The sequence below is a fragment of the Amblyomma americanum genome, chromosome 9 (assembly GCF_052857255.1).
Source record: "Amblyomma americanum isolate KBUSLIRL-KWMA chromosome 9, ASM5285725v1, whole genome shotgun sequence".
In the NCBI taxonomy this organism is placed as follows: Eukaryota; Metazoa; Arthropoda; class Arachnida; order Ixodida; family Ixodidae; genus Amblyomma; species Amblyomma americanum.
Window position 1 is genome coordinate 80,428,607 of NC_135505.1, and position 22,940 is coordinate 80,451,546.

Below are 22,940 nucleotides of genomic sequence, written 5' to 3' on the forward strand. Positions count from 1 at the left end.
GTCTCCCCAAGTGCATGCAACAAGCGAACAGGGAGTCCTTTCCCTACTACACAGAAAAAGAAAAAAATGTGCTTCTTAGCAGAACAAAGTACATTAGCTGTTACTCAACGCTGAAAAAATATAGAAGCACCGCAAAAATACCAAGTATAAATTCAAATGCAAGGGAAATATATGACTGAAAAGCGAAGCTTGAAAACAACTCCCGAAAAAATGTGTCTAGTGCACTCGATCATTGTTCATGACGGGGACCGCAAAAACAGTGGGGAAACACTTCAAAAGTGTAGGCATGCGCTCACTAGACTGCGTATATGCGATCCAGGTGGCATGAGGCCTCATAATATTGTTTTCAGTGCAAGTACGTAGCGACCAACTTTTGTTTTCAGTGTGCCCGCATTTTCGTTTCTTTGTTTTTTCTTCTTTTTTTTAGCAATGCACTAGCCAGAAAGCAGCTGCCTAAAATACTCTGAGCATTAAATTCGGTGGTTGTTGACGTAAAAGGCGGAATTGTCTTTCTGCACAAGTGAAGGTAATACTCTCTCCAGCCTAGCGCTTTGCGCGGCAAGTGCAACATAAAACAAAGTTGCAGAATGTTATGGTGGCCGCGGCCTCGAATGTTATGGTGGCCGCAAGCGGATGAAATATACACCACGAGCAACCTTTCTTTACAGCAGGCGTGCCAAATTTTCCTATGTATCTTAATTATTGTCGCTAAATGTTTTTGTTTATGCTTGTCTCCTCCTTAATTTTTGCGCTCAGTTTGTTGCGCCCATCCGCTGTGGTTTCTTTTTTCATTTCAGTAATGCCAGCATTATTTGCAGTCTGCAGTACATAAAGCGTTCATCAGGTTGTTTACATTCGGCTAGTCCCAACGGTCAAATATTAGGACAGGATAAAGCCCATGGTACAGATATCCTTGCCAACAACAAAGCGCATGTGAAATCATCGCACAACTCTCGCTGGCAGAAACTTCTTAGAAGTTCAGTGAAGAAAAATTGAAGTTTGCATGTTTCAGTTACCATGCTCTTATGGCACAGGTACACACATGCTTAACGGTTTCGGCATGCAGAGCGAATTCTTTTTCGAAAAGAGAAAAATAAGACTCTGGAAAGGGTTACATCAATACGGTTGTGCCGCCGCGGTGGCTGAGTGGTTATCGCGCTCGGCTACTGGCCCGAAAGACGCGGGTTCGATAGCGGCCGCGGCCGTCGAATTTAGATGGAGGCAATAGTCTAGAGGCTCGTGTACTGTGGGATGTCAGTGCACGTTAAAGAACCCCAGGTGGTTGAAATTTCCGGAGCCCTTCCCTACGGCGTCCCTCATAGCCTTAGTCGCTTTGGAACAATAAACCCCCATAAACCGTAAACCATCATTAGCGTTGAGCCCTTAAAAGCGCAAAAATTTCTGTTACTATCAAGAGAACCAGAGTTCGCTCGGCCCATTTCTATTTCATGAGAAATAATCTTTTTTTGTTCGTTTTCAGATTCATTTTGGCCGACTGTCTCCTCGAGTCTCTATTCACAACTGACTAGAATTTCCTATTCCTTGAGATGAAGCAGTAACAGATCCTCTATTACAACTTCCGCTTCACCGCCTAATCCCTTCATACAGAAGCTTGTTGAATCTATTCGACCTCCGCAGTACAAGAAATCTCTGTGACCAGCATCGTCGACTCAGCATCGTTCTTTGCCAAAAACAACGAACAATGTTGCGATGAGTACTTTGCAATTGTTCAAAAGCCTACTGTATACTCACTGAACTGTCTCACCTGCGTGTGTCCTGTCAATAATATTATTAGCAGCGTTGTTTGTATGAAGTGTGACATCACAGAAGCGCTGTAGCGGCAGGCAGCCAACGCTGAGACCTACTGCAAGCAGCACCTGACGTGCATTATGGGGCGGATGCGAGCGTGTTTTGCAACCATGATTCTGCATCCCGGCAGCAGAAGCAAACTCCTGTATTTTTCCAAGTTGACTGTACTTTTCCACCCCTTCAACCCATGGCAGAGTGAAGCTGCTTGTCAACTAGCAAAACACAAAGAAACCGGATGTCGTGTCAAAAGATGTATTCCTCTACTCCGCCTCATGTCACTCGCGGTAACGAATGCTCTTCGTACTGCGGTTGGCCTGGGTGATAAGGGTATGAATTCCCCGAACCCATGATGTTTCTCTATTTTTCTTTATTTTTTCGATTGCATGTGCCGAACGCATGCACTTTGGTCTTTCCCGCATGTATTTTTCGTGAAAAGTAGAATAAAGTTTAGTTGCTAGTTTCGGTCCGTCTACTCATCTTTCAGTGCATACAGTATTGTGCATTTTTTTTACCTTAAATGCTTAAAAATTTTGCTGCCTAAACTGCTAGCTCGTGTGTGGTGAAACTGCGGACAGAGCTTAGATATTGCGGCAGATTTGTATCGCCTGGTAAGTTTGACAGCGGTACTTACCTGGTTCAGCTGCGCACGATGCAGATTCGTAATTTTCTACCCCGATATCAACGAATCGAATTCCGCCAACGCAGTTTTTCGCCGAATGGAGGTAGTGGCGCCATATTTTAATTCCAGCGGAAAGCCCCACATGCCAAACGCCGCCAATGCGAGCGTTACAAGGTGCGCGAATCTTATGATGGTTCCACTGCCTCCCTTCCACATTAGTCCGGCGCTGGCGGCTTTCAGTTCGTCAAAAGTTGGCGATCTCGGGGCAAATTATTATACTTTTGCACTATGCACGGCTAAACCAAGTAAGTACTGTTGTTAAATTTGCTACGAGGCAAACGTTATCACAATACGCGAACTCGGTGGCCAGTTTTTGTCACAAACGAGCCAGTGGTGAGGTAAAAACCTTTAGAAGCCTTCAAGATAAAGACGCAGAATACTGTAGTGGTATTCTCAGTCTGGGTGTGCGCATTTTGTCTCTAAGGCAACGCTTCTCACGTCAGCACCGCCGCATCTGACTGGCAGCGTGGTCTCCATCTCCATGTCTGGGTTCCTTTTTCCTTAATCCCGTTTGCTTATCAGTCAGTATCACCACTTCATAGATGAAGAGAGACAAACAGGCCTTGACAAGACTTTCTTTGTGTATGTGTCACTTATAACAACCGGTTCTCTTAGTTGTTCACAGTGCAGGAAAGGAACGTTTCAAGAAATGTTGGGACAATCGGGAGATCACTGACGCCTGTGTCTTTGCTCCATGCAGTAATTTTTTGCTTCAGTTCGTGTGAAAGCCTTGTGACATGCTTTGAATTAAAGCCGGAATACTATGTCAGGAATTAAGCCTCGTTATGCAAAAAGAGAGTGAAAAGTTTTCCATTAATAGAGGGTTGTCGGCCACAGTGTTTGTGGAAAGCTACTGAGAACCACTAAGGAGTGCGAAAAATTCGTTGAAGGCACTTAGATATCTCTTTACTGCAGGAAGGCAAACGCCGTTTGCGACTCATAGCACTGATTTGAATTTGCCGCGCTTGAATTCATTTCACGACAGAGGAGAAGACCAGCTGGCGCGAGCGTGGCAGAGAGATTGCGTGACATCACAAGGTCACGTGACCTAAAATGTAACGGACGGACGCGAGTATGAGCCATTAAGGGCTATCGCCTTAACAGAGACAACGGAACGCCAGGTACGAAGGTTAAGTAAAGCAGGCGAGCGATATATATTCCATCACTTGTCACCACACCGCAAGGATTTTTGAGTTAACTTCATTAGCTCCCAATATATCTACGATTGTAAATAACGCTCCTGCTCTTTCCCTCAATTCGTACCTCCCTTGACACACACACACACACACAAGACAAAACAGCCTGAGGGCTGCGCCCCAACTATGAATACGTCATAGTTTGATGCTTGGTTTGCCTACTTCCGGTTGTCGCACCCGTTTTCCCGCCGCGCGTGGGTCTTCGTCTAGCCGCTCACCCAAGGTTCATTGTCCTTATCTCCTTCTCGTATGTCGTTGTCGGCAATAATGGACTTCGGAACTACCGATATAGAGATGCGACCGGATGAAATCCCCTGCCCGAACGCATTGACACAGCTCGGGCACGTCCGATATGTTCCAGCAGCAACACGAGCAGACGACTTTCGCGGCTACCGGAACTATACTCGTGACGTCAGGGCTGTCCTGGAGTGTCTGCTACGAATGGGAGCATCTAGGGGCCTGTCGCTCACCATGACATCACTATAGTTCATAAGTTCACCGATAAAAAAAATGGTTCCAAAAACCGTCTCTATACGCTGATCAATCGGGCCCATGAAGTGGGAAAAAAAATCTCGGTTAGAAAAGAAAATAATAGGTAGCCGGCTCCGTTCCTAGAACCCATACTTAATGTGAGTGCTCAAAAGTATTCCTTCTAGATATTGAACATATTTTGCTGCAGTCTTCGAGACCGTTTCCTCGTGAGTTTATGCGAGATACTGTTGGTTAGCACTTCAACTGTGCGCATTGAGGTATGGAAAAAAGCAAGACCCGAAAGCAAAAAAGAAGTCAGCGATGCTTCTAGGCGGGTGTTACACCCACCTGAGTCATTGCGAGAATGGTAAGCTGAACAAGTGTCGATGTGGAGCTCAAGTCCACTAGCCAACGTTTCCACAACAGAACCTGTCTTTCTCGGGGTCAGTGCTATTGTCGAAGCTTTGACTGGCTGACTGAGGCTTTCCTTCGAGACTTGATGATTTGGTCTTGTGCATTCCGGAATCCCACACTTTTGTGTTCTTTCTGACATTCGTAAAATGACGTCACACTAAATCATGCAGCTGCGATATTATGCCGCCAAATTTTGCAGCGGGTCAACAGCTTCTTCGGTATTTAAAATAACGTGCGGCATTTGAATATAAACTGACTACATCACTTGCCCGGACATGTAGCAAGGCGGTTTCATTAGTTCTTTTTGCCCCATTAATCAGGATTCTTTTGTGAATGCATTACGTAATGAAGCTGCGCTATAGCACAATTATTAGAAAGAGCATCGCGCAATACTCGCTGTAATAATTTTTAACTAATTTAGTGACTCTGCTTTTCCACTTTTCCTCAAAGGTTCTCCTGAGGTGAGTTCCTGAGAACCTTTTCTTTGTTTTATTCAAATTTAACGTTGACTTTATGGCGTTGTGTTTGTTTCGCAGCCAGCACATTTATGTTTTGATATCTCGGCCTATAACGGTCATTTTTTTTAGTGCCGCTGTGCTCTTACTAATGTACGGAGCTCACGAGAAGAACATGACAAAGCTGGTGGCATCGACATCTGTGCGACGTTAACCTCGGCGCTCCACGTGCCCAAAAATGAGCACATTGACACCTGTAGGACAAGTTCGGTCACAGCAAGCGTTCAAAACATCCGCATTCTGTTAAATTAGAAACACTGATATTTAAAATTGCGCTCATGAGCTTCAAAGCTGCGAGACCCAATATTCAGCTAGGTTCGAAGTAGTTGATCACATAAATGGCACATTCCCGTGCAGTGCATAATAACAGTACGCGGTGCTGCTATGCAGCTCTTGCAAATACATCCCGTGAGTAACAGACTAGTTCGAACCGCAAGTAATTCCCAGTGTGATCTCTAGATCTTAATTCACACAGTGACGGAGAAGCATGAATCAGATGGTATAATGTTCCCACCTTATTGTAGCCGTTTTCTTCTTGGTGTGGTTTTGCTAAGCAAAAGGAGATGACATAAGTAACGGTACCTTGATCTACCTTTTCACGTTTATAATTTCGAGTGGCTTTTCACGAAGTAGTTATTTGCTAATTCTGTATTTGACGACGGCTGGTCGGTCTCTGCGCTTTCGACTGGATACTAATTTTATCTCATAATTTTTGAGGTAGTTCATCCAACGAACGCAGGATAATAGAGACGTTCACTAAATTACCCCAAGGACTATTGAAGGCGCAAGGAAGAACCACGTCCCAACCGATAATTCTTTACGTGATCATCCACGTGACCCAACCTAATTAGCCATCATCTCAGAGCCACATAAAAGCAGCCCGGAACAAAGATCTGGAAGCAATATTACGTGAGCACCCAGACGCGCCCATTAATACCTGTTTTTCCGGTCGACGATTCGAAATCGAAACTCACCCGTTATCTCCGGCGAATCTTCCCGAGCAAGCGTTCGAGGGAATCGGCTTGGTGGTGAAGGACTCGCTGCGCGGACAGACCATCCTACTGCGCAATGTTCTGTTCCACGCGCACTCTGTCGGCAACGCAGCTCCGGGCGGCAACCACAGCTACAGCGTCCGCGACAGTCCGTTAATCTCCGCACAGAAACAAAGAGGATGGAGCCGTCGCAAGTGAGGAAGGCACGGCGGCCAGATAGAGGAGGCACGGCTGCAGGGAGGCAGCGGTATGTGGAGGAACATCAGCTACTCTCCGCACTGAACGCCAGCTGCAGCACCTGCCGTAAGCTCGCGTGGAATGGGGAGTCTGCGTGTGTGTGTGACTCGCCGCTGCAGGAATTCCTTTTTCTCTTTCCTCCCTCGCCCAATTACTTTATTTATTTATTCCCAGCATCCTCGCCCTGCTCGTCGAACACGTGCGTGGAAATTGTCCGCGCCATGGAATCCCAGGAAGGCGGGCTTGACGAAACACCGCCCGTCACATTTCAGGGACGCGCGCGGAGCGCCGGCCGCTCTGGACGTTGTCAATCCAGATCCGCGGTTTCCCGCCAGCATTGCTCTCTTTTATCTCGTCGCCGCCTATCGCGGGAATAACAAACAGAATAATTAACGCCCTTTTCCTCCCCTCACTCTTTCTACGCCCCGTCTTTTCTACCTCACTTGCCATGCACTCCGATTTTCCGCCCATGTGTAGGAGGTGTGCCAACAGTTGGTTCGAGATCTCGGCATCTGCCAAACATACGCTAACGCTACGCAACTGGCGAAGCCTTCTTTGCAACTAGCAGTTCAAAGAAAGCGCTACGCAGACGCTTGATGGGACAAGTATACAAGCGAATGGAGAGCAAGGGTCAGCGGCGGCATTCGAAGAAGGGGTGGCGGAGTGGAGTCATCTGTCTGTCTTGGGAACCATTCTCAGCCTCCTTGAGTATCTGTATTCGCTCATGTTGGAAGCAGTCTATACGTTGAGTACGATCGCCCTCCGTGGTGCTAGCCTAGCACTTCAAACTGGTTGCGGAAACTTGAAGTGCAAGAAAATGGCTGGGAGCAGAAGTGATCTACGAAAAAGAAAAATCGCGCCTCTCGCCAGTGTGTTTTTGCAGTCTGTCTACGCTGATTTCTTACACTTGAATAAAGATATGAGAATCACTTAGAAGATCATAGAAATGCGCCTTTCTCTCATTCCGATGTACGCCTGTCAAATGCGTCAGCCGTTGTACTCAGGTGCCCATCAGGTCAAATGCAACACGTGCCGGAACTTTCTGTGCTATAGGCGTGGTTTCAGGAGATCACGCCATGAAGGGTTAAGTGTTCTTTTTTTTTATGAAAGGATACTTAGTGCGTTATGCCCTTTCAGTCAGAGCCTTCTGTGCCTACAAATAAATCCTTATTGGCTGCCGTCTTGCTTCTGTTCTTTTACTTTTTCACGTATATTTGCTTACTGTGTTAACTGTTTATATTGGGCGCAAATCACCATGTTATGATGGAGCACTCAACCAAGGTGGTCATTTGAAATTGGAACCCCCCCCCAACTCCCACCTCCTTGGAAACAACAAGCTTTGTTTAATTTTTCTGTAGCCTTACGTTAAAGCCACTGCCCTTCTTGAAAAAATTTGGACATTAATAAAAGTACCTGAACCATGTCTTTTCGAATTTTCGTGCGTGCTTATCCTTGTTTTTTTCTGGAAAATATTTTCATTTTATTCACTGGCGTTCCTCATTCAAGGCATTTCTTTGTTGCAACCGCCTCTGAAAAGCCAAGCAGCTTGTAGACCGTGTTAATCTAGCCGGTACAAACTTCTGCTTTGAAATGAAAACATTTTTTTCTTTAAATTGTACTGTTCGAAACAGTGCCTTGTATTTGTGACACGCACCGTTGTCCTATTTACCTTCTACTATGCAACGCACTTGAAAGAAGCCAAGCACTGAGTGCCTTCTGATGCTCAGTGAGCGATGTGCACTACCCCTCCCGCTCTTCGACTATTTGAACTGGATGCAGAATAGTGATTTGCAGAAAAGTAATTTATTATATATAAAGATGCGAAACCCAGGCACAGGTATAATGACCGCTGCCTTCGAACAATGACCTCTGGGTATGTGTAGAAGCTTAACAGGCTTTTTCCTGCCAATTCCGTTCTTGTTGCGGGTCTACATTGCGTTCAGAAGTTTCCTAATGCAGCACGTGTACAATGCAAAAATTTTCAACTGCCATCCACCATGCATGTTTCACACTAGTGCCGTTATTTCGTGAACTCCGCAGCCACAGGGTAATTTCTCCATCTACTATGTGCATTCTTCCCCGTCAGCTGGCAGTAGAGGCTGCGACAACGACAACGCCTTGAAAAGGAAGAGTGCAGGGCTAGAATTGATCTGACAATTTCGCTGCGCAGTACCGTGACTCCAAAGTTAAATTCGCACCGCAACATGGAACATCAGACGCAGATTCTTTTAAAGCGTCTAATTGGACTATAGTAGTTCGGTCAACATTTGACTCATCTTGCGTAGTGGAAAAAGAAACGGCCATAAATAAGTTTAACAAGACTACAGTGTTTTCTCTTCCCTTTTGAGTCTGTGTCCATTAACTCTTCCATTTGCCCGGCACAGATAAAAAATGATGCGCCTTCCCTTACAAACATTTCCTTAGGCAGTCTACAGACTGTCCATTGACTTCTGCCTGTAAAGTCTATAGACTATATATAGACAACCCTAGGGAACAGTCTCTAGGCAATACAAATTCTACAGACAGTCAATGGGCAATCAATGCATTTATGACCATACAATCTTAGTAGGCTTTTGTTTATAGACAGTTTGTTGACTACGAACAGACAAAGAGACTTATCTATGAGAAGGCAACAGAGTCTATAAAGAGTCTATAGACTGTCTATAGACCAATGCTGTAAGGGTTGGAAAGTTCTTGCGAGGGAAGAACAACAAATATTTATGCATGAAAGAGTGCGCAAAAACGAGGTTGGCTCGCCAAAACAAACCCTTGCTCAACACAGCGACACCGGAGTCGGTGCGTGATGTCGCATCAATTACACCGCTCCCGCCGACTCTTATCACCATTTTGTCCACTAATCAGCGGAGATAAGCAGGTCGACGTAATGATCGTAACCCTACCTGCGTCCCGCTGGCTTAGACGTGCGCGTCGGCAGGATTCCACGCCACCGCTGCTCGTTACAGATAACGGGAGCGGAGGAAATGAATGGAGTTCCAAGACGGGCGAAAAGACTGCGACGCTGGCGTTACGCGAGCGCTATCTCCTTCCTGTCTTGCATTCGCGCATTCCCGCCGTCAACAACGAGGGTCTTGTAGAGCCAAGACTCTTCCGTCATTACTCAAGTGGTTTGTTCTTTGGTGAACCCATTACCGCGCGGCTGACTCAGCACTGCGGAATGTTACGCAGCAATTTATCGCTAGGGAATTTTGGTCGCATTCTCAGTGAGCGCGCCGTAATGGTACTGCAATCAGCCAACCTGGAACAAAGCGAAAAAGAGGTAACGGCGTAGGTGTTCACAGTACAAAGCAGGTTCCAACCATGAACTCCCCCCCCACCCACTCCATTTGTCGTACAAGAAAAAAATACAGGAATACAAAGAGCATGCGAGACATGAGCTGGTTAGCTGGCATTTCCGCAGTGCCGAAGATGTTTGTTAGCGTGTTTGTTGGGTTTAATGGCACATAGGCAGCTAAGGCCATCATGCGCCAAGCACAGCAGAGGTTCTCGCATCGTCACACTTTTTCGCTACTGTGTGCATACGCCGTAAATAAAGACATACGTATATTCGGGGGATTAACATCTTGAGCTTATTATACACACGATTTAGTAGTCGTAAACAAGTTACAACAAAAAACTACCCGCAGCATGCACTCACAACCAGAGGAATTTTGTGTGGATGATACTTCCAACTTCTCCGAGTAAGCACGGCTGTGGGGCCAACACCACCCTGCTTTCACAAAGTGGTTCAAAAGTCATAAGCTGTAAGGAAGAAAGGCCTCACCCTGCAGAGAGAGCTAGGAGGCTTAGGGATCCTGTATAACGCAGCATGTCCTCAAAGCAAGGCTGATGGTGCGGCAACAGTTGAAACTGACAGTACGTATGCCTGCATGCCGTACATGCCAACACACCTGTCGATGTGACTGAATGGCTCTATTATTCCTTCCCTGAGCCAGATGCCGAAAGGTCACCTCCAAGTTGTCACGAAAGCCTTAACACGGAAGGCAACGGCTCTCTCAAACGAAGAGTCCTGAGCACTTGAAGAGCGTCGACTACATCCGTCGACTGATACCCCTGTCACTCGGGCACTTGTGAAGCCTTAGAAATTAAGGTCCTTTGCCCCAAAGGCGCGTGACGCGCATCTACACGGCAAAGCGTCGAGACCTTTGCGATAAAGGCCCGTAGCAATAAAGGCGGCCGTCAGCGGTCTTAAAGTTGCTTAAAGGAGCAACCCAGACGGCAGCGCTAGCTAGCGAGCTCAAATAATAAAAAAATGACGCAATTTTCTAATTTATCTTAATCTAATTTATCTAATCTAATTTATCTTATTTAATGGTTAATTTTGCGTTACAGTGCACTTAACCGTAGAGGAGGCTATGACTAAAGACATCCACACTGCTAAGAAAGGACTTGAACGCTTTTCAGCAGCCGCATCGACACACGCGTGCTTGCGCATCTCGCTTTGCTGTTTTTTCTTCGTTTGCTCATTGTTGTGTGCGTGTTTTGAGTTTGCTTGTGTGCACAAAGACACAAGCAACAAAGCACGCTTCTCGAACACGACGAGGAGCCGAACGAAAAAGTGCGACTACCGTGGTCGGACCTAGAACGATGAAAAAAAAAAGAAACTTTGTTTCAAAATATCCGTTTCTCACCGTCAGAAGGCTCGTTTATTATCGTGATAGCTACTTTTTCCAACATAAACAAAAGTACTCTTAGCTGAAGTGCTACCGTCTGCTTTAATTTCATAATGTTACTAGCGCCGCTTCACACACAGCGGTGACTTTTGGCATTCACGGAGGCCGCGTTCTAGCTCTTTTGGATTTGCCGTGTAGCCGCGTCGCTGCTCCTTTTCGGTTTTCCTCCTTTAGTGCAATAAGACAACTTTACGGCAAAGGCCGAGAAGACGTCCCGTGTGACAGGGGTATAAGGCGCCACTGCAAGCCCGTCTGTCACAGTTGGGCCCTAGTGTGTGGCCCGTAGAAGTCTCTTCATGTACGTTCTCATTTTGTTATCTGAGCGCTTCTATACGCAGATTAAAACAAACAAGCCGGCTTCGTCAGTAAACGCCACACTGTAGGCACTGTACTAGAGATACACCCGCCAAGTGCCGTAAACGGCAGAGAGATGGAAGGCGGGTCGCATGCCCGTGTCGGGGCCAGAAATGTGTCGGGTCTCAGCGGGAGAACTACAAACATTTCACGGGCAGTTATGTGGAACGGGAAGGGCTACAGTGCGACGCGACTGAGGTATTGCGCTCCTGGCCGTGACAAAGTAATGCATTTCTCTCTACGGTCATTTTATAGTTGCTGGGTGCAAGGACTGAGAAACAATGGGAATACACACAAGAAAAAATGCTGCTTTCGCTCTTAAAGAGACAGTGAATACAAAATGCAGTTGACCACTGTCGATAGATGCCATCGCTGTTATGACAACTAAACTACACTACTTGAATATAGAGCCTTTATAAGTTTGAAAAAAGATCAACAAATTAAATACAGGTGTCAACACAATCGCCTGTTTCTTCAAGCAAACTGCGGTGACGACACGAGGTCAAGGCAGTCTATATGCGCGGCTGCCTCAGGTTCAGCTACAACGGCAGTCATTTCCCAATCGGGGATTAAAGAGTCTCTTTCCGGTCAATACTTTTCGAGTTTCAATCGGTTGAACGGGGAAAGCTAGCCTTGATTTATCAACCAAATCCTCCCAGAAATAAAGGCACCTTTTCCTGATGAGCATACTTTAAGATGGTCAGAAAGAGCCACGAATTGACCTTTTGCTAAGTACAAAAGGTGGATAAAGCTGTGCTCAGTAGGCTTTTTATTTCCCACCACGTCTCCACTGCTGAACTCTGGGGTTAACGAGTGCGCGCACTGCCATATTATGTGCAGAAGTATGCGGTACTCCTTGCTCTACTACGGCGTAAGATTAGAACTTCGCATCGTTTGATGAAACCAGTTGCAAAGGGCGCATCATCCTCCACCCCGTCCAGTCGAGGGATCAAAGTGCGCACGACAACGTTGAAGGCCACACCCAAGGTCGGAATGACAGAGTGACTAAGCCGGTTGTGCGATGTGATTGCACTAGCGACCATCTGAGAATGCTCACGGCACACTGCAAAAAAGGTGAGGACAAGAGAGTGACGGCGTACATTGCACAGATCGGCTCGTCACTCCTATCTGTGACACCAACGGCTAGTGTTATTTCTACTCCGACAAGCCCTTCCATAAGTACACCAGCCACATGGACGATCTGGACGTTGTCTCTCGTATAGCTCGCGTGTCCGTACAGTCGGTATTGGATGACGATAAAGAACGGCACGCGAGTACCTCGCCGACGCCCTGCCAGCCAGCGCGGCTCTGCAGCTGTGACAGCTGCGGCATGGCTGTGGAATGCTCGTAAAGTTTCGTGATGACGCCATGCTCTAATGTGCTGGAATGAGGGGTGGGGGTGGAGGGGGGGGGGGGGGGGGGCGTCGGCGAGCGTATGTGGAGCGTAAATGGAACACAGCGGATGTGCTTACAGAGAAATGAGGTAAGATTGTCTTCGGAGGAGTAAGGCCTATGTGGGCCACTACCGACCCTTACAATCTAAACGCCGTCGAAGTATGAGTGAGCACTGAATAAATTATTTACCCTGTTGTACCCTCTCACGGGTACAGCAATGACATTGAAAGAAATGGTGCAGTTCTTTCTGCCTGCGTTTCCATGAGACAAGGCGTACACCTGATTCATATTGTGGTTTAATTTAGGCTCAATCCGCAGTGACTTATACCTACAGTCTCACTCATAGGTGTGAAAAGTTGGACTATGCAAAAAAAAAACCTGGTCATGTCAGTAAAGAAAAAAATAATCAAGCAGATGTACGAGCATCTTTGTGCAATACCATCTAGAAAAAGGAAGCCTGCGTAAGTATAGAAAGCGACGGCACAGAATCCCTCAAATCTCCAGCGCCAGTGCATCAACCCGAAGCTGCGCGCGCATCGCCGTAGTCTTGTGTGTGGCATTCGTAGCGTGTACGGCAGTGTGTCCAATTTTTTGTTACCGAGTTGCCATAGCTGATGTTTGTGACTGTTGAAGGTTACAACTTCATCAGTGCAACTATTTTTTTTCCCTTTTAATTACATTTTATTTGCCTTGTGTCTGTTTTGAAAGGCCGCAACTTATAAACTTCGTGTTTCTTTTTTTGTTTCAATTTTCTTTGAAAGTCAAGGTCTTCCGAGCTCTACGAACTTGTGCACAGTACGTATACAGACATAAAATGTAGCAAGTAATTTGTATCGCCTATAGAGGATTTAGCCGTAGCCTGACGAGCAGTGTCCACAGCTGGATACCAGAGTACTTACTTGGCTAAAATTTATGTTCATATCGCCGATGCTGGATATTTATTTCTCTTGCAGTAAACATCCTCAATAAAAGAATGATTACCTCAAGTGCACATGCGCATAGTAAAGCATGGATTAATTACATTGCCATGAAAAATATTTATATAGTTTAATACGAAGAGCTAAAGAAAGCAATATTTCAGAATCATTCTAGAAAGTGCACGGGTCTAAAATCAAACTAATGAGCAACTAATCAAATAAATGTCTCAAAACAGCGAATACATGCACTTTTAGAGCAAGCAAATCATTAGGTCAAGCTGCAGCATTAGCCTCAGCAGTAGTTACATATTCAAGATAGTGATAGGTATTTGTTAATGAACACGATAGTTAGAAAGTAAGCAAGCTAGTAAATTCGATGAAAATCTAGAAAGATGAGAAACCTTTCAAAAAAGCTGTTATTAAACCCATGCCATTGTAAATAATCTTTAATTTAGACTAACAGTGCGCCCTGTGTGCTGAAAGACGAATTTATACACTGGAATCCGTATTGCAGCGGCAAAAAAATATATAGACGTAGGAAAACCAACACAGGCCAAGGGGCGTTGGTCAAGTCTGCATGTCCCAATCGTTTCCTGCTGCGCCAGTTGTTACCGAGGCATTCACATCCGCGATTCGCGGCGGTCACGTGATTAGTTTCTGCCTGTTCACTGCGGCCTTCCTTACTGATTCGGGAGCGTAACTAGTCGACCAAATCGATCGCGCGACGTCCGCGGCACGCAGGTGTGAAAGTGCCATAATGGACCTAAATTAGGACGTTTGCAGATTGTCACGCCACTCGCGGTGTTCAGAACTGCACAGCACTGCTGGAGACCCAAATATACTCTTGCAGCAAAACAAGAAAAGTAGGCAAGCGTATAGAATAGGTGGCTGCCGAGCTCACAGATGGCGGCATTATCTCTGAAATTCAGGAACGAGGAATCGCCGGGCTTCGAATCCGAATTTTGCAGCTGGCATTATTGAAGTGTTCTGGCTGTTGCGCAGTGCTACTGAGGGAGAGGTGAACTGTTCAAGACCGGCCACGGTGGCCAGATTTCGGTTCACGCGAAATGCATAGTCATGACTGATAAGTGCTTATGTGAGAAATTTAAGAGGTGAGAAAAAAACTGGTGGCTTGGTGAGGTAGGTAATGGAAGAAATGAGTAGGAGTCTCAGCTTTGCCATTTTTGTTTCAAACCTTTTTCAATGTTGCGTACCTTACTGACAACATATTTGACTCCCGTAAAAAAAATTATACCCACTTTACTATGCAACCTTCTTTTTGAGAATACCATTTTTGAGAATACCAGTTTGAACCTCCCAGTGGGTCTGCGAATTTAGCCATTTTATTAGGGTCGCAAAGCTTACAACATGCTGGAGCATGCAATTTCGTTTCACGTGAATTTCCATCGATCAACAGTAGAATCAGAGTATGATAGATTTCGCCAATGGTTTGCTGGAGCTGTTTCCTTCGAGTGGATCGAAAAGTGGAAATAGAAAATTATAGACGGCGTCTTTCCCTACCCAGTACTCATACAGCAAGCGGCATCCTGAAGTCTTCACGTCAAAGTGAAAATTTTCTGGCGAGGCAGCAACTTTTGTCCACATGGTGAGGACATGTCAGAGTAAGCACGATAGCTCGCGCACTCTAGAACCCCGGGAGGCTTTGCTCTGCAGCCCAGACTCTAACGTCCAGCAGGACATCATCAGTGGGGCCCTTGCTGCTGCTGCTGCTGCTGCTGCTGCTGTGCTCCAAGGGACTCCGGCCGACGCCAAAGGCGACGGGGGAGATGGCCTTCCTCCTGGCGTTCATTGGCTGGTGTTTTAATAAAGCTATTTCTCTCTCTCTCTCTCTGTCTCCCTTGCAGCCTTCTAGGAAGACTGCATTTCAATTTATTGCCTTGTTGCCAGTTATCGAGTTCTGAAACGGCTTCTTTTTCTTTCACAGGGCACTTTTTCAGCAAAGCTTTCCTGAGTCTTTTATCATTTTTTCGCTTTGTTTAGCAACGCCACCAAGTTTCGCTTCGTACAAAGAGCACTTTAGCCACCTCTCCTTTCATTGACGTAGAATGCGCGATAAAGCGCGCAATTACACAGAGAGAGGACTCCGAGGCACGAGTGTCTATCCGCTTCATTCATACGTGCGTTACGAAAACGCGAGGCTTGATATCTTTCTTTCCCGCCAAATTTACTGACCCGTCGGAAAGCGACAGACAGATACGTGGCCCTGAAAGCGTTGGCACGTGTTTCGCCTCATTCCAAACTCGGAAATAAACAGAGGGCAGAGGCGGCATCGGCCAGCTACGGCTGCCATCCGCCTTTACAGCCTGGCGCATTTTCACCTTTCCCGCTTCCCTGCGTCGTAACTGGAATGCGCCCGGCATTACGAGAAAGATAGAGGGCGCGCAGCACCACGAATGCGTCGTTATTCAAGCGAAGCGCTTCAGAACATGGCGCGAAAAAGAGAAAGCGGGCGCATATCGGCAACTCGATCTTCTTCGCTCTGTGAAAACCGCTAATGATTCAAACAGCTCCTGAGCTCGAAATTTTGAGTGTGGGGTGGTGGGGGTGGCCTATAGGCGACTGCTCTTCAAGGCGCGCACTGCTACATTTGTCATTTTATTTGCTGGTTTTTGCTTAGACCCTTGATTATTGGAGGCCGCCGCGGTGGCTGAGTGGTTATGGCACTCGGCTGCTGGCCCGAAAGACGCGGGTTCGATCCCGGCCGCGGCGGTCGAATTTCGATGGAGGCGAAATTCTACAGGCCCGTGTACTGTGCGTTGACAGTGCATGTTAAAGAACCCCAGGTGGTCGAAATTTCCGGAGCCCATCACTACGGCGTCCCTCATTGCCTGAGTCGCTTTGGGACATTAAACCCTCATAAACCAAACCAAACCTTGCTTATTGGGTGGGTGGGGAGTTCGGAAAGCGCAGTACGAGCCTTACTTAGGACACTTTGAGCGGACCCTGAACTGCTCCAGGAGGAGGGTGGGAAATGTGAACAGAGGAAAAGATATGGTCTCTCTTTGGGACCGGGAACACGGGTCGTGGTTTTCTGGTCACAGTTCACTTCTTTTCCCGCACACACCCGGTATATGTATAACTACTGCTGCGAACTATGTAGGGTTTTCTCAGCTGTACTATATTTATAGCACACGTGGTACACCGAGCAGGCTCCGCATAGCGCTGGAGGCACATAACCGTATGCGTATGTAGTAACGAGATGAACCTAAACGAGGCCGCGTGTTCATACCCAATAATTCTGGACAAAAGCATTTTTGAACGTAAAAGAGTTCATGAACGCAGTTTTTCTCCTGCATTCTAAGATCTAGGCATAAAAATTAATATATCTGCAGTTTTCCCATTGCCAGGCTTGTATATGTTTGTTATTAACGTTTTTGATGTCGTCAACAGCGTTCATCATTGGTTTTCTATAAAAATGCTAACTGCTTTAATGGAAAAGCTTTAAAATAGATTTTGTGGCACATCGGAAGAATGGACCATTCTCTTAAATACCTTCACAACAGTATGTCGCAGTTTTCAGCCGCCGCGGTGGCTCAGTTAGGGCGCTCGGCTACTGATCCGGAGTACCCTGGTGAGAACCAGACCGCGGCGGCCACGTTTCAATGGAGACGAGACGCAAAGGCGCCCGTGTGCTGTGCGATGTCAGTGCACGTTAAAGATGATCCTCAGGTGGTCGAAATTATTCCGGAGCCCTCCACTACAGGACCTCTTTCATCCTTTCTTCTCGCAGTCCCTCCTTTGTCCCTTCCCGTACGGAGCTTCTCAAGTGTCCGTCGAGGTGTGAGACAGATACTGCGCCATTCCCTTTCCCCAACAACCAATTTTCTATTTCTTACAGTTTTCCAAAATTCAAATTTTTTGCCCGAGAATATTGCACATGACACAGCATCTTATTCGGTGATGTAGAATCCATTATCAGGCGGTTGCTTAACCTGCACCAGCATGAAAGCATACACCAGGCCAGTCGTCCTCAATGTCAAGCCTTTCAGAACATGAGCACTCTTTTGCTTTCACTAATGTAAACAGCTCGCGTTGCAGCCCATTCCAACAATACACGGTGGCGAAGCACTTGCTTCAGCTTTACTGCGGATGCCTTGAGCGCTTCTAACATGTCCCGCCACCCAGGGTTAGACTACAGCGCTCCCTGAGAGAACCCATTCACGGTTATTCCCGCCTTAGTGCGCGGGTTGAGACAGGAAAGAGACAAGCAAGAAAGCTGTCTGCATCAGCGCGGCTGCCACGACCACCAGCGCGCGCGATAGCGGGTAGTAGTAAAACCTGCCTTCGCGACAGGAAACGTGATGTCGGTGAGATGGGGGACAACAGGCACGGGACGGCTGAAGAACCGCCGACCACGTCGCGTGACCTGCAAGGACTGTCGTGCGCCGGGTATGTGCTCCGGCTCGATATTAGTTGGGCGCAGCGCTGCGAAAGGTAAGCGTCCCGACATGGCTTCACGTTGTACTGCGTGGGACATAGCATCGAGTGAAGATGCGACAGCCTTCGCGCAACACATGTTTACGCGATGCATGCAAACATAAGCGTGTACGCGTGAGACAAAAAGCAAGTGATTTCGACGTGAAAACAGCAAAAAAAATCACGATGCACCAAAGAACAGCGTTCTGAGTGTAATTGCAGTGAGCGATGCCACTCGGTGTACGCCCACATTGCAAGGCCTATGCTAGTATGTTCCGCTGTGGTGCATGGAATTTTCGGTGTCATGCTGAGGCCAAGGGTCAACTTGCCTCTTCGAGAGAACAAAACAACAGCTAGCGCTGGCGATAGCGTCGCCGGAACGTGCGGATGTTCAACCACGTACTGCTTCTTTCCAGTTGGGTTCAGTACGGCACACGCTGTAGACGCAGCACCTCCATGATGGGAGAGAGGGCAGCGCGTTTTCCGCAGTTCTGTGTTGGGACTTAAGGGATGTGGATCTTTGAATACCAATTAGTTAGGCGCTGCGAATCAGAGAACTGAAACTCAAACAAGTAGCTAGTCTCTCATATGGCGTGCGAGTACGCAATTACAATTAGGTAATCATAGTAATCACAAATTCGTCTAATTTGCAGAGGTTTATTAATTTTTGCATTTTTACTCAAAAACTAGCGATTCTTAGCAAAATGTGCGGGAGTCTTTCTTTCTAATATGAGTTTGTTGCCAAATGAGGACATTCCAGAGTACAAGCAATGTTATTTTTACGTTCGCTGACTCAAATCCGGTTTCAAGCTGGACTTCACAAATGTGTGCATCTGGATTTTCGCACAATAAAAACTTATTCATCGCGTATTGTCTCATATATCACAGGTATCGTGACTGTAATGAATCAATGAAATAACTATGCCCTTCCGAGACTTCTCCGCAGCTGAAAAGCACAATGTAAGACATAGCTCGCTAATTATGCGATTCGAAAGCAGGCGTGAAAACCAAGTCGATTATATAGATATCGAAAGCTGTGCAGAATAGGGAACCACTGCTTCGAGAAAGGCCTAGTTTCGATTGATCGTTGACCGAAATCTATAATCTGAAGAGGAACGGCAAAGCAGACAGGTAATCGGAAAATTTGTATTAACACAGTTGAGGCATCGGAGAGACTTACGCTGGTCAAAGTGCTTGAGGCTACTCTAAAAACTCATGATCTGAAAGTGATAACAGTTCGCAAGTGCACACTGGGCACAATTTGTTCATGCCATCGCACATCTAGCTTCGGCAGTGCTGAATGCAACTGCCAGTTCACCGTACTCGCATGTAGAGCATGACGACACGTTCTCTCAGCGAATATGGCGGCACTTTTTATAGGCAAGCTCGGATAACAGAAATATTCACGCTGTTGCTTTCCATGCATCAGTGTTTGTTGTCGTTCGCAGATTAATGTGCACATAAACAAGGCTCGCTAAGCCAAGGTGCATGTCCCAGAAAAATACAGCTTCCTTCTGGACGCAAAATTTCCACTCTATGCCTGCTTGCTGTCGACGTGTGCGAAAGCTGGGCGCAAAAAACGAAGCTCGAAACGATGTTCACAACAGTACTTAGAATCGTGCTTCGCGTTTCAAACTTATGGCTGCAATAATTTTTTTTATGACACCAAATAAACTTTTGGACTACGTGAACAACATAGGTTTAAAACCATGAAATCAAATTGAGAACGCCAGAGTCACATTTTTTGTTACGTGCTTGATTACAGTTGATACAACGAAGAAAATTGAAATGTAGCAATGAAAAACGCTAAATAACAGTGATTGTACCGAGGAACAGACGCTTGAGTCAGGTTCAGAGCGAAAAACACCATTCATACTTTAACGAGCCTTTTCGAAATCTACACAGGCTTTTACGCACTGTATTGCAAACTTTCAGTCCACTATTTGCCGGGAAACTATTTTTTTAGACACCTTCGCAAATGAGGAGCACCTTTTGATACCCGATGATATCCTAAGGAAATGGTGATTTTCAAGGCAGCTGAATATTGTATCTCTCTTTCTCTTGTTTTTAAAGCGAAGATAACTGTTAGTGGTCTGTTAACAGAGATGTTACTCAAATTTATATCTAAAAAAGGCCGAGCGTTAATACAAAAGACATTTAAGATTACCGTGCGAACACAAAAGACCTGTTCTCTTTCGTGTGTTACTTTGGTCACGTGACAACCGAGTATTACCGAGACAGTGCGAGGACATTCTACCCAGCCGTAAACCCACCATTCCTAGGATGCCAGACAAACTGATGCGTAGACGTTGTCTCCCAGCCCGTATTCCTAACGTTAGTGACCTGGAAAGAATTCTTAGATGTGACAAAAAGGCGCCTACAGCCAATCATAAACTCGCTTCGTGACATATCCCGTCACCCAAAGAAGACACAAGAGGGCGCACGTGTTCAGTCGGCGTGTTTATGCCAAAAAGGGCAAGTTGCACTGTTTGCTGTTGCCCATGTAAACCTCCTCACCATCGCCCATAGTGTCTTTCCTTGGTCACGTGCAACCACTACTGGAAGCGCACGGAACTGGTTTGGCCTGACTTGCTTCAGACACGTGACGGTGGCGAACGTGTACCGTTTCGGCGTATTTGTGCGCTTCACAACCGTCGGAATCTGTGACCAATCGGCAAGCTTTCCGTACAAGCCACGCCCACACCATCAGCACAGGACTCCTCCTCTTCGTGCCCTCCCTGTCGTTCAAAATGGCGGCACCATACCGCTATCCAACGCGAAATGGCCGCCCAGTCATGCGCATGCTTGTAAGCGAAGATTTACAGCGGACAGCCGTCATAAAGAGAGTGAGCGAAAAAGAACGTGTGCTGCAACCAAATGTCAAAAAAGAATTCAGTCCTGTTTTTGCCAGCTTTGTTTCGTAATTCGTTGGAAGTATTCTTCATTCCTGGCCGATTTTAGCTAAGTTGGATTTGCTTTCTACTTTTCATATTCTCCTTTGCTTTCGCGCAACCAGCGAGATGATAGCAAATCTAAAAAAGAAAACTTAATATTCTTAGGCCTAAGGAATAGTAAAGAGTCCGCAGTTACGTTTTCGTTAGATCTTGATTTTTGATGTAGATCAACTATAGATGTTTCGAAAGCGTGTAAAAAAACTGCTACCCGCTGCGGCCGGCCTTCACCGTCTCGATATTTGAGTGCAGGAAAGGGTGAAAGTATGCACTCACATTCTGGAGGCTGAACACAGTTGAAGCGAGTTGGCCGAAAAAATGTCAGCCACTGACGTGCGGAGTTTTGCAGTTGTTGATGTGTCAAGTTCATCAATGAAACTTGCGCAACATAAAACGTGATTAGCCGCTACGCTGAGCCAACTGTTGTTATGATCCCAACGCTCCGCTAGGGAGTTAGAAAATGAGGCATTTTCCGTCACATCACACGGTCTTGAAGAACCGGTGAGAAACGGAATAACGCGAAAGCTCCGGATTTCCACTTCCGCCCAGCCTTCGATTACAGGCTATGCGAAGGAAAGGGGCCATGCCCCGTTTCCTTGAATTACACACTTCGTACGGATCCCCTGTAATTACTGTAGCAGGAAAAATTTACAACTGCCACTCCAGAACCTCTTCAAGGTTCGAGAGAGCGTTCAGAATATCCGGAGGAATTCAAGGTGGCTGCTCGTGGTTCCTCGTTTCCGTGGCGGTAATTAGAAACGCACTCGGCAGACAACCTAAGCAAAATTACATAGAGTGCGCTGCCATTAGAAGGACACATTATCTTTCTAATGTGTAGTTCTTTGCAGTTGAAGGTATTGCAAGCCGCACAAAAGCAGAGGGAAATACTCATGCACAGAGATAAAAACCATTAGTGCACTTAAGTTAACAGCGTTTTTTCTCCTTAGAAGTTTATTAGCCATGACTTGGTGGTCCTTTACTTGGTCACACCCATTGAGTGACTCATAGAAAATATGCTTTGCTCATCTGTTGTATATGCATTAAAATCACAGTGTCATTATTTTGCTCACATGTTAAAATTTTAATTTTGTTCTTAAGTAAAGGCAATATTTATGCGTGCGTTATGCCAGTTATCTGTAACTTAAACTTCTTCCTTGCTCTATTTTGTGTACTTGAAAGATATGCAGCGAAATGGTTTTTAGTGTGGAAAAACAATCGTAAAGTACGTACCGAAAAGAACACATCCGTTCCGTGATGCTAAGCTTCACGGGGCACCAGCAACTGGCGCGATCTGCATGCCGCCAGTGCCAAAGACCGCGTAACTCATTAGGGACATTTTAAACGCAATTTCAAGGAAACTAGCGTGGCTCGAGAAATTATACGAAAACATGGTGCTTATCATGGATGACACTTATCTAATTGTTGCAAAATGTTACCTGCAAAATATCTTTTCCGCTCATACATACAATTACCGACGGCCCTAAAAAATCATTGGGATGTACTGAACATTTGAAATTCCCGCGGTGTGTTTTATTGCTCAGCTGCAGGCGATACGTCGTGACAGGCGTCCAAAGTAGAAGACCTTCTCCAGATTTGCTGAACTTGACATAAAGGCTAGGCTTTGTTGGTGTATCTTCCTTAAGTAAACTACATGCGCTGAAGCATCGATGATTACAGGTCATGGAAGATAACAGCGCTGTACTTCGAGCCGCTGCTAATAAATGCCCACTGTAGGAAAAGTAGGTTTTGTTTAGGTTCAGCTTATTCGTGTTTTCATGCATTTGTTCTCTCAATGTCGCAATGATTTGCGCTCAGTCTTGCCTTGCCTTTAGTTACTATTTTGTAGCAGCATTGTTAAGTGAATTGATTAAATGTAGTTAAT

At 46.1% G+C, this 22,940-nt stretch overlaps 1 protein-coding gene across 4 annotated transcripts in view; it reads right to left on the bottom strand.

Moving 5' to 3' along the window:
* Window positions 1-22,940, bottom strand: part of LOC144105488 (prestin-like) — a 200,800-nt gene that overhangs the window by 34,773 nt on the left and 143,087 nt on the right. Inside the window, exon 1 of one of the 4 annotated variants that reach the window (XM_077638609.1) lies at window positions 6,059-6,283. The exons of the other annotated variants lie outside the window; for them this stretch is intronic. Coding sequence (XP_077494735.1) covers window positions 6,059-6,141 — 83 coding nt within the window. The 5' untranslated portion in view covers window positions 6,142-6,283. Of the gene's footprint in view, window positions 1-6,058; window positions 6,284-22,940 lie in introns of those variants that run through there. 4 annotated transcript variants of the gene reach the window in all.